Below are 12,500 nucleotides of genomic sequence, written 5' to 3' on the forward strand. Positions count from 1 at the left end.
GTGACTACAATGGAGCGCTCCGTATCTCCGGTTCAGCCAATCACGCGCTTCAAAAATGAGTCCGGGCGTGGTTTTACCTTAGCTCTCCTAGAATTTAGAAACTCGCCCCCCCCCCCCAACACTAATACACACTGCAATGTGATGCCACGTGAGCTTGTAGATCGGCTGTTTTTTTGGCATGGGACACTGTTGTACGCCAGTGTATAAATGAGACTTTAAATGGCAGTGCACTCCCATCAGCCAATCTGCAATCACAGTGCGCTCTGACTCTCTCTCTCTCCCTCTCTCTACTCTCTGTCTCTCTCACGCAGCAGTATCACACACTCAATTAACAAGCACTTTACATACTGTGTGAGACGCATCCAGACAGATGGGCAGAAAGGGAGAGAGAGAGAGACGGAGAGGAAGTCAGATAACACTTCCTACAGATAGCGGGTAGTCTCAGATAAGAGAGCGTAGCGGGAAAGGCTATCTGGATCACACCCAAACACGAGCTGTGGGACCATGCACGCGCTTGTGTGTGCGTGTGCGTGTGCGTGTGTGTGTGTGTGTGTGTGTGTGTGTGTGTGTGTGTGTGTGTGTGTGTGTGTGTGTGTGTGTGTGTGTGTGTGTGAGAGAGAGAGAGAAAGAGATTTGTGTGTGTTTGCTAGATAAAATATGGCTTAGTAGGGGAACTGATATTGTGTCGGCTCTGCGTCTGTGTGTGTGTGCATGCGTCTGTGTGTGTGTGTGCATGCGTCTGTGTCTGTGCGTGCATGCGTCTGTGTGTGTGTGCATGCGTCTGTGTGTGCATGCGCGCGTGTGCGTGTGTACATTTGTTTTCCTGCGTGTAACTTTAATAAGCCTTATTGAAATGTGTTCTACATTTCCTCTCATCTTCTCATCAGATTAGGGTAGCATTTGGTGTGTGTGTGTGTGTGTGTGTGTGTGTGTGTGTGTGTGTGTGTGTGTGTGTGTGTGTGTGCGTGTGCGTGTGTGTGTGTGTGTGTGTGAATCAGAGACGTGCTGGCCATTGGGAAAAGCTGGACAACTCCCGAATGTCCGGTTCATTCCCGGCCGGTCCAGGCCAGCCATTAGGAAAAAAATGTAAATAAAATGTCGGCCTTCGTTCCATTTTGGGGGCTGGGCGGCCAACAATGTAAATCGTCACTGTCGGGCAGAAACCTTGTATCTCCAAGTTTCAAATTGATACACTTTTTTGCAAAGCAAAGCCCTGCTTCATCATACAAGGCTGTTGCGCAAAAGTAGTGAAAACAGCAGATCTACAAACACACAACGCCTCACGGCTGTGCTTGTAAATCGGCTGTTTTCACAAGTTTAAATCATTTTTAAAATGATAAATACAAAACAAACGGTTTTGGACATACAAGGTTTCCACCCGACAACGACAAAATATAACTCATGTACAATAATTGGCCCACTGGCTTGTCACTTGTCATGATCTGAAATGGCAAATCTTTGAGTAGCAGCAGCGCTATAGAGAGAGATCTCTCTCCGTAACGTGCAATGAGGGCCTCTACAACTCTTTTTCCCGGGCTGAATCAGGGGCCCAGCACGTCCCTGGTGTGCATGTGTGCGTGTGCGTGCGTGCGTGCGTGCGTGCGTGCGTGTGTGTGTGTGTGTGTGTGTGTGTGTGTGTGTGGGTGCATTCATTAGCTATGCTGACGGAGTATAAGTCTGTCACTCTCTATCTTCCAGACAGATAAAAGGCATGACGCTGATGTTCAAAATTAATTCTGTGCAATCGCTGGAATTCAAGCCAAAGGTGACTGTACTTAATGAACAGTGTGATGTGCTGCTATCGACTGCGTGCATACATGCAGGCTGATTAGACTCTGCCCACGGTCATGCTTGTATTGACATTTCTTATGAAGCGCAGTTTATTTGGCGCTGTGCAGTCAATGCTTTTGGAGCTTCGGATCCCAGTGGCCCTGGGAACCGCAGTGTGTGTGTAAATGGTAAATGGTGCATTTATATAGCGATTTTTATCCAAAGCGCTTTACATAGATTGTGCATTACATTCACCCATTCACACACACATTCATACACCGGTGGCAGAGGAAACCATGCAAGGCACCATCCTACTCACCGGGAGCAATTAGGGGTTCAGAGTCTTGCCCAAGGACTCTTCGACATTAACTCAGGGGGAGCCCGGATTCGAACTGGGAACCCTTCGGGAACCCTTCGTGCTCTAATAACGGTTTCTCTACCCCTGAGCTATGTGTGCGTGTGTGCATGCTTTAATTCTTTTGCCCATATATGGAGATCGCTGATGTCATCACGAGTCACACTTGCAAATTAATTACGTCCTTGTCCGTTTTATGCCCATATTTGGAGATCCCTGTCCCGATGTCATCAATATTAAGCGCATGCAGCCGCCAGCGGGCAAGACTCGCATGTCCTGCATGAACTAACGCTATGCTTCCTGTCTCTCTGCTTCCCCCTAGCTGTGCAAACGGCTACTACGGCCAGCCCACCGTGCCAGGAGGCTCCTGTCAACCCTGCGATTGCCATGACAACCTGGACTTGGACGCGCCCCGCAGCTGTGACCCAATCACCGGCCAGTGTCTGCGCTGTCGCCAGGGTTACGGGGGCGCGGCTTGTGAGACCTGCGCCGAGGGCTACTATGGTGACGCCATCAATGCAAAGAACTGCCAGCGTGAGTAGACATCGGACAGAAAAACAGAAAACTTTTGTATATGTACAGTATAAAGTTATATATATATATGTAAAAAATGACCAAATGTGCTAAACTGACCAAATGACCACCCCAACGGGGCTGCTCACGGGGAATTCCCGGGGACCACCCACTCCTGGTGCTCCAGAACGGATGCAAAAGTGGTGGCGCCCCCAGTGGAGGACCCCCTACACTGCAGCTCACATAAAATGCCGTAACTCCGGCTAGGAGCGACCGGGACAGCCGGGGCCGGTACCTATTCGTCCGCCTTGCCGGCGCGGAGACCCCACCCCTCATTTCTCACATGGCCCTCTTCTAGCGCCACCATGAGGCCGATTCTTGCAAAACACATTTTTGGACACTGCTCCTACAATTTTTGCCCTAAAATCACGCAAATCGGTACACAGTATGTCTACACTCATCCCATCAACATGAATCTCTCCCATATAGCGCCACCTCCAGGCCGATTTTTAAAAACAAATTTTTGGACACTGCTCCTACAGATTTTGCCCTAAAATCACGAAAATCACTACACACTATGTCTACACTCATGTCATCAACATGGATCAGGAAGATTTTGGCAAAACACATTTTTGCCCTATTTGTGGAGATAAGTGACCTACGGTCGCTTATCTCCCGATTAGGGAGTCTTACTGGTATATATATATATATATATATATATACACAGTGTGTATATTAGGCCTGTCCCTGGCTAAGGATTTCTATAGTCGACTCTGTATCTGATTGGCCGACTATAATGCCAATAGTCGACTGGTAGTCGGCTATTGGCAACTACAGAGAAAAAGACCATGAAGACTCCCTAATCGGGAGATAAGCGACCGTCGCGTCGCATACACAAACTTTAGAAGGCAATCGTAGCTAATCAGGAGGGAATATAGGAAATGGGACAGATCCATGTTGATGACATGACTTTAGAGTTACTGTGTACCGCTTTGGGTGATTTTAGGGCAAAATCTGTAGGAGCACTGTCCAAAAATGTGTTTTGCAAAAAATCGGTCTGATGGTGGCGCTAGAAGATGGCCATGTGAGAAATGAGGGGTGGAGGTTGTGATTTGCCATCCAAGGAATTATGCAGTAGAGGATCCTTCCATTTGGGCTGTGGGAGGTGCTTAACGTCTGATTTAACATTTACTTGCTTGGATTCTCCTCTATACATATAGTGTACTGTGTACACTCATACTACATACTGCATATTACAATAACTCATAAATCCTACATATTAGTTTCTTCAGGTCCATCAGGACATTATTTAACCAGGCAGCAGCAGTGGGGTGACATGCCGTCACTCACTGGCGCATATCGTTTAAGAGTGACAAAGGAAAGTATGGACCATTTTGCCCTTTGCTATGAACGTAATTTTTTAAGCTTGGAATTGTCTTTCATTCTACTGTTCACCATCTGGAAGGCGTGTGCGCGCGCTTTTGTGTGTGTGTGTGTGTGTGTGTGTGTGTGTGTGTGTGTGTGTGTGTGTGTGTGTGTGTGTGTGTGTGTGTGTGTGTGTTCAATTACACACACAGTATATCGTCGTTGTCGGGTGAAAACCTTGTATGTCCAAAACCGTTCGTTTTGCATTTTTTCATTCTAAAAATGATTTAAACTAGTGAAAACAGCCGATCTACAAGCACACAACGCCTCGCGGTGCGAGGCGTTGTGTGCTTGTGGATCTGCTGTTTTCACTACTTTTGTGCGACGGCCTTGTATAATGAAGCAGGGCTTTGCTTTGCGAAAGAACGTACAAATGTGAAACTTGGAGATACGAGGTTTCCACCCGACAACGACGATATGCTCGTGTGTGTGTTTGCACGGCACATGAGAGGCAGCAAACAGCTGTAGGTGGTTTAATATCAGACCAGCCCACTGTCTGCCATATTAAAGAAAATGGACAGGGAAATAATGAAAACCAGAGAGGAGAGGAGGGAGAGAGATTGATGGAGGTATACAGTAGAACAAAGATCAGAGAGATACAGTATGTCATTGACGATGAGCGTACAGATGGCACTTGTTTGTGTAAATCTTTATTAACACCTGTGCTCTGCATTGGGAGGCTGTCTGTCACAGACAGACAGACAGACAGACAGACAGACAGACAGACAGACAGACAGACAGACAGACAGACAGACAGACAGACGGACGGGCATACACGGTTATGACATTTTACATGACGATTATTTGTCACTCAAATAATTGCGATTAGCGATTTAATTGTGTTTTTGTCGTTGACAATTACATTTCTGTTTGGCTTGTCGGCTTTGAAGTTGCACATGGCAGATATGACGCATAACCCAATACAAAGAAACGAACGACATATTTGACAACTTTTCACTTTAAAAAGAACATTGATAGTGGAAATAGCAGATCTACAAGCTCAGAAGTTGTGAGCTCGTAGATCTGCTATTTCCACTATTTTTTAAATGTTTGAACACATGTATAAACATTTTCAACATGTAAACGATTACGACGATTATCACAAAATAATTACGATTAGACGATTATTATTATGTAATAATTGTGACAGCCCTACCTGAGCTGGACATGAAATACCACCACATACCAGCAGACAGACAGACAGACAGACAGGCAGACAGACAGACAGACAGACAGACAGACAGACAGACAGACAGACAGACAGACTATAGCACAGAGACAGGCCATGGACGGATTAACCCCCGCGAGGGCCCTGGCCTATAATTTTTTTAGGGGCCCCCACCCCCCACAATAACCCCCCCCCCTCCGCCCCGACACGCACTACCTAGCTCGGATTTTAAGCCATGATGATCACCTGCGTGCCAATAAAGCACCTGTAGACAACAGAGGAGGGGGCCCACACATTTGATTTTGAATTAACAAATCACATTAATTTTTTTTTTTTTTTTTATGTTTTTTTATCCACGGTTTTTGCACCCATTTTTCTCACCCAGTGACTATCTAACCTGTAGTCCTGGTTTCCGCTCTCCCCCTGCCGCGCCAGGGGACATTGGGGAGGCACCCGGCTGGCTAGGGGGAGGTGGTTATAGAAACCAGGACTACTGCATGTTTTTTGTGTGAGGGCCTATGCCCAAGGAGACACGGGGGAGAACATGCAAACTCACCACAGAAAGGCCCTATCCTTTACATTACATTACATTTACCTTTACATTTAATTTTAGTAAGTTGTCAATGACCCACGCGGCCCAGTTCCCCAAGGGCCCCTGAGAGCCAAGGGGCCCCTGGCACGGCCCTACCGGCCCAATGGTTAATACAGCCCTGAGACAGGCTGACGGGGCGGAGAGGAGAGGAGAGGAGAGGCGAGGCAGAGACTATTAATGTGCATTTGATAGTCCATTGTTCTGTGCGTTTGTTTCCGCCTCTCCGAGCCCAGCTAAATGGCCATCGATTAATCAGCCTGATCTATGGCTCTCCTACAGCGCTGATCGGCTGCTCGTGTCTGCGGGATGGAGGGCCTGCTATCGATCCTGCGAGAATGACAAAGGGCCACCAGGAATTATTAAAAGACAACTACTCTCTCTCTCTCCATCGCTCTCATTCTCTGTGTTGCTGTGTCTCTCTCTCTGTGATACGCTGTGTCAGTCTATCAATGCCTCAGCCCAGGGGCGTCACAAGGGGGGGGGGGGGGGGGGGGGGAAGTGGGACTGAGTTACTAGGGCCCAAGGTGGAGGGGCCCTAGTAACTTTAGCTATTGAAAAATAGCAGATATACAAGCTCGCAGCGCGGCACTCTCGTAGATCTGCAATTTTTGAAAAGTCGTGAAAATGTGTGCAAATCTTTGAATATATGTATTTGTAACTCAAATTTTGCTTCTGGGGGGTCACTGGAACTAAATATTTTGAGATAGGGGATCCGTGGGCCAAATACATATCATTTTGGGGGTCCTTGACATGAAAAAGTTTGAGCACCACTGACATGGAAACATAGTTTTCTTGCACACAATTTTCACAATTTTTCAAAAATAGCAGATCTACAAGCTCGCAGCGTGGCACTCGGTGCCGCGCTGTGAGCTTGTATATCTGCTATTTTTCAATAGTTAACATTCATGGGGGGCCCGCAGAGAATCCTTGTACCCAGGGCCCAGAATTTGGTGTGACGCCCCTGCCTCTGCCTACTTCACTCTCTAACTCTCTCTCTCTCTCTCCGTCTCTCGCTCTGTTTCTTTCAGTCTTAATGAGTTTTATTGAGTGGGAGCAGCAGAGTTCAGGGAGAGTGTGTCTGTGCCGTAATAGACTGTAAAAATCCTTTACTTTCTCACCGATTGTCATCATCAATCCCATCCGCAAAGCTGTTGGGACAGGAGACGTTCGGTGTCTGTCCCAATAAGGGCCTGGAGGTTTTCATTCATTTGGGGGAATCTGATATGTCTGGCGTGTTGTGTGGAGGGTAAACCGTCATTCTGGGATTCAGATTTATATGCTTCATGACGTCATTAGTTTGTCAGAAGTGGTGGGGATGTGAGTATTCTCCTTTTCTGGGGGAGGGAAGGGGGTCTGTAACCACACAGTAAGTAGCCCAGTCAATAGATGGGTTTGGTTGGTCGAATTGTAATGAGCATAGTCAAAAGAGCGTTTCAGATAGTAACTGAAAGGGGCAGTTGTTTGTTTGAGGGATGAAATTAAGTTTGAATAACTCTTTTGAACAGCATTCTCTCTCTCTCTGCATCTTGCTTGCATTGTGTCTCTTTCACACTGTTTTATTGTGTGCTATCATATATATTATTAAGGTTGGTGGTAGCTGAACATGTTGAACTTCAAATTGATAATGATATAAAGAAATCGCACCTGTGAAGTGAGCGGTGCAAGCAAGACACACATGCTTATCTCCTTTTATGGGCCGTTCCGTGACGTCAGTTACTTTATGTGTATGAGCACGGATCTCCATCCGTGCTACAGAAAAAGTCAAACGTAGGAGCGGTTTGCACCGCTCCAAAAAATATCGCTTGCACCCGCAACCTTATACTTTCGGTCATGACTCACACTTCATGACCATAGGTGAGAGTAGGAACGAAAATTGCTCGGTAGACAGAGAGCTTTGCCTTCCGGCTCAACTCTTTTTTCTTCACAGTGCAATTTAGCGACTGCAAAACCGCTCCTGCTGCTCCGATTCTCCGTCTTCCCCGTTCTCTCATTCGAAGAATCTAAATATGACATATATATGTTACATATATATGTATATTATATATATTGACGGTGATGTCATAGTTTGTCATACTCCCCCACCGCTCACTTCGCACGGGTGCGATTTTTAAATGATAAATACTAAATGAATGCTTTTGGACAAGGTTTCCACCCGACAACGACGATATATATCAAAAGCAAAAATAGTTATTTCAGATGCAAGTACAGTATGTACAGTACACACATCCACTGTGGGCAGAATGTCAGAGAGGGCTTCTTGTGGTGTTGTTGGGTTGATGTCCTCAGGGGCACGTCAGTGGTTGATGTCCTCAGGGGAACACGTCAGTGGGTTGATGTCCTCAGGGGAACACGTCAGTGGGAAGACAGAAGTCTCTGAAGGTGTAGAAGGAGATGTCACCGTGGTCCACCACAGCGAAGGTGACGGGAACCTCCCTGCTCTGGAAGGCCAGCCCTTTGAGCGCCCGCAGGTCGGGCACCGGACCCTGGAAACTGCAGACACACAGGCAAGAACAGGGCTTCGCCGGGTTGCTCTTCTTGAAGCCGGCTGCCGCGGCGTCGGGTTTGTAAACACTGAAACAAAGCCTCCACTCCTTCTCCCCGGTCAGAGCGGATGCTCCGTCCAGAAGGTTTGACGATTTGACTACGCTGATTCTTCCAAGCAGCTCCGCGGTCAGGGTGTAACGGTTAGGATTGTGTAAGGGAACAACAGATCCCTCCCATAGGTGGGGAGGTCTGTTGCCATGCCGACTGCATCTCCTCCTCTCCTGCAGCTGGTGATACTCGGGCCAGTCGCTGCAGCGCTGCGCCTCTCTGTCTTCGTCCATGACGTCCCTCCTCCTGTCCCAGTCCTCCTCCCGCCTCCGCTCCTTCGCCGACATCATCCTCCCCTCCTCCTGGCCTCCGAGCCTCTGCAGCCAGCGGGCGACGTCGCAGTCGCCCACGGCCACCGCCCCGGGCAGCAGGGAAGGGTCCGGGCAGGGCAGCAGCCTTCCGGAGGAAGAACTCCCCCTGTAGGAGCCCAGGTCAGGGAAGGGAACGGAGTGAAAGTCCCAGTGTGGAGAAGAGGAGGAGGTGGCCCCGGGGGACTGATCGTCCCGCTCTGGTGGTCCTCCCGCCTCTGTGGGCTCTTCTACGGAGGTCCGCCACCAGCCCCTGCCACCGCTGCAGGGGTAGGGACTGCTGGGGTCAGTTCGCAGCACGCTCTGGGTCTCTGAGGTCTCAGAGTTTGAGGGAGACTCAGAGACAGAGAGGAGCTGGTCATCACCAGATGGTTGTGGTGTTCCACAGTCCTCTACATCAGCAGGTGTTTGCATGTGTTCAGTTGAGGTGCTGGCTAGAGGCTCTGTCTTTCTCTCTTCTTCATCATCATCATCTTCACTTTTCACTGCTAGTAAAGTCGACGTTGGCCCTGCAGCTTCCTCTGGTGGAGCGTCATCGTTCTCATTTCTGTTGTCATGTTCACCCTCCTCCGTTCTGTCACAGAGGGAATCCTCCTCAGATTCTGTGTGACTTTGCATAGGGACGGTAGGAGATGGCAGATTTTGCTGGTCCTCATGCGAAGATGGCACCGTACCGGGATCGAACCGGTTCACGACATAGCCGAGTCTCTTCAGATGCCCAAACACCTGGTACTGCTGCAGCGTGAGCGTCTCAGGAGACAGAAAGCTCTCGTATCCTTCCTGGATGGACAGAGGAAGGTCGTGGTGAAACACCTGCAGGTCTCCACATTCCATCAGGTACAGAGCCTCCTCCGGGAGCAGACATTGCTTCCCGTTGGCAGAAAAGCCCATCGTCTGCCAGAACCGTCCAGCAGGAGACTGCAGCTCCACTCTTCTCTCGCGTGGAACCCACAGCGCTTTCACCAGGTTCCCCTGTCTCTCCACCCGCTCCTCCGACACGAGGCTCCAGTGTTCATCCAAGCGCCGTCTTAGCCGCTGTCTCTGCTGCTCCGAGTCATCAAGGAAGAAGTCCTTTTGTCCCTGTGCTGGGATTTTATGGTTCCTCGACCGAGCCGCAAACAGCTCTGAGGGACTCAGCACCTCACTGTAGAACTCCACTTCAGCTGCATGCTCAGCAGCTGCCTTGTTCTGGTCAAACATGTTTAACACTCATTTCAATTAACATTGATATTGATTATGATGTTTTTTTACTTATATATATGACGACACAGTTTGTTTGGGTCTGATGTTACAGCCCAGTATGAGATATCTGTATCTGTCGGTCCTTTTCCGTATTATATCCGTTTGCCACTCTGACACAACGCTCTGGCTGATGTCCCTTTTATGCCCATATATGGAGATTGTTGATGTCATCATGAGTCACACTTTCAAATTAATTTCATCGTTGTCTGTTTTATGCCCATATATGGAGATCCCTGTCCCGATGTCATTACTATTAAGAATGGGAATGCCCATATGGGCTTGTTCTGACATCACATTGTTGACTATCATGCAGGGGTCTCCATGGGTAACTGGTCCGATATACATCACTGGCCAGATGGTCAAGAATTGGTGTGACGGTCGTGTGTCGTCTAGTATCCTTATATGGAGATCCATGATGTCATCAGTATATGTACCCATCTATCTATCTATCTATAAATGCGAGAAGTCTCTGCGTGTCTGCGTGTATGTAATCCGCGTATCTCGAGAACCGTTCGTCCCATCGGCTTCAGATTCGGCACGCACGTTCCCCGCCGCGGCACGGAGTGCAGTGCCCGGCCTCGACCCGACCCGACGCGCGGTTTTCCCGAACCGGCGCGAAACGTTCGGAATCTCCTTATGCGGGGTTGATTGTTGACATCAGGCTGTTCCGGAGGAAATCGGCGAAAGCTCTGACTCATTGTGACATCACTTCATAAAAGGCTCTGACATCACGTACGCCACATGAGTCAACAAAAAATCTCTGAGTGTGTATGTATGTATGTAATCCGCGTATCTCGAGAACCGTTCGTCCCACGGGCACGCACGTTCTCCATATATGGGCATATGGGCATAAAATGGATTGCAGACAGACAGATACAGATATCTCCATATATGGACATAAATGGACAGAGGCAAACAGATGGTCAAAGATCTCCATATATGGGCATAAAATGGACGCAGACAGACAGATATGGACATAAATGGACAGAGGCAAACAGATGGTCAAAGATCTCCATATATGGGCATAAAATGGACGCAGACAGACAGATACAGATATCTCCATATATGGGCATAAATGGACACAGGCAAACAGATGTTCAAAACGGGTCCTATGACAACAGGTATAATGAGGTTTGCATTAAAGGGGGAACCGGCACTGTGTCTGCAACACAGTTGGAGGCACAGACAGATACTCCATATATGGGCATAAAATGGACGCAGATAGACAGATATCTCCATATATGGGCATAAAATGGACCCAGAACTATAACTGCAGTGATCTCCATATATGGACATAAAATGGACGCCGACAGACAGACAGACAGATACAGATATCTCCATATATGGGCATAAATGGACACAGGCAAACAGATGTTCAAAACGGGTCCTATGACAACAGGTATAATGAGGTTTGCATTAAAGGGGGAACCGGCACTGTGTCTGCAACACAGTTGGAGGCACAGACAGATACTCCATATATGGGCATAAAATGGACGCAGAGACAGATATCTCCATATATGGGCATAAAATGGACCCAGAACTATAACTGCAGTGATCTCCATATATGGACATAAAATGGACGCCGACAGACAGACAGACAGATACAGATATCTCCATATATGGGCATAAATGGACACAGGCAGACAGATGGTCAAAACGGGTCCTATGAAAACAGGTATAATGGGGTTTGCATTAAAGGGCGGGGCATTCATTCCCTATTTACATATATAAAATGCATGCGTGTATATCTGAAGCAGGTGAATCTATTTTTATAATAACTAGAAAGATGACATTCTGGGAAGCTGCAAGTTTGGTTGCCCTGACACGAGTCACGAGGAATCCACTGGGAAATGTCCTACCATTTGTCCCTTTCATGCCCATATATGGATATCTCTGTATCTGTCAGTCTTTGTCCCTATTTGAGCAGTGCAAATCATTTCTTCCTTCTTCCACTTTATATTTGACACAATTCTCAAAGTGCTACTCTGTCTATTACACTGTCTATTACACCCCCCAACCCATCCCCAACTGCTTAAATAAATAAATCAAAGCATAAAATAAATAAAACAATCACGGCATCAATCAGTCCATCTAGGCAAATGTCTTGTTAAAAATAAAGGTTTTTAGTCCCGTTTTGAAAGCTTGAACACACTGCGGTGCTCTCAGATGGTCAGGGAGGAGAGGGCATTCCACAGCCAAGGAGCAGCTGAGCAGAAGGCCCAGCCCCCCATGGTGTGGAGCGTCCCCTCATCACCACCCAGCCCCCCCATCCGGACCCCCATGGTGTGGAGCTTCCCCTCATCACCACCCAGCCCCCCCATCCGGACCCCCATGGTGTGGAGCTTCCCCCTCATCACCTAGCCCCCCCCCCCCCCCCATCCGGCCCCCCATGGTGTGGAGCTTCCCCCTCATCACCTAGCCCCCCCCCCCCCCATCCGGCCCCCCATGGTGTGGAGCTTCCCCTCGTCACCCAGCCAATCCCACCCTGGTTGGCATAGTGTCATATGAGTCAGTGAGGTGGAGGAGAATGGGGAT

At 48.3% G+C, this 12,500-nt stretch overlaps 2 protein-coding genes across 2 annotated transcripts in view; one reads left to right on the forward strand and one right to left on the reverse strand.

Moving 5' to 3' along the window:
- The window catches only part of lama2 (laminin, alpha 2), a gene marked incomplete at its 3' end in the record, with an annotated part of 414,125 nt that overhangs the window by 206,526 nt on the left and 195,099 nt on the right, over window positions 1-12,500 (forward strand). The window contains 1 exon segment of the mRNA XM_080745043.1: window positions 2,448-2,659. Within this exon segment, the coding sequence (XP_080601169.1) occupies window positions 2,448-2,659 (212 nt within the window).
- LOC308300322 (tRNA-splicing endonuclease subunit Sen54-like) lies at window positions 8,163-9,923 on the reverse strand (the record flags this gene model as incomplete). Its single annotated transcript, XM_080744138.1, has 2 exons — window positions 8,163-9,034; window positions 9,287-9,923. 2 exons carry the CDS (start codon window positions 9,921-9,923, stop codon window positions 8,163-8,165), a joined length of 1,509 nt encoding a protein of 502 aa, XP_080600264.1.

The sequence above is a fragment of the Nannobrachium achirus genome, assembly GCF_963921795.1.
Source record: "Nannobrachium achirus genome assembly, chromosome: 16".
NCBI lineage: Eukaryota > Metazoa > Chordata > Actinopteri > Myctophiformes > Myctophidae > Nannobrachium > Nannobrachium achirus.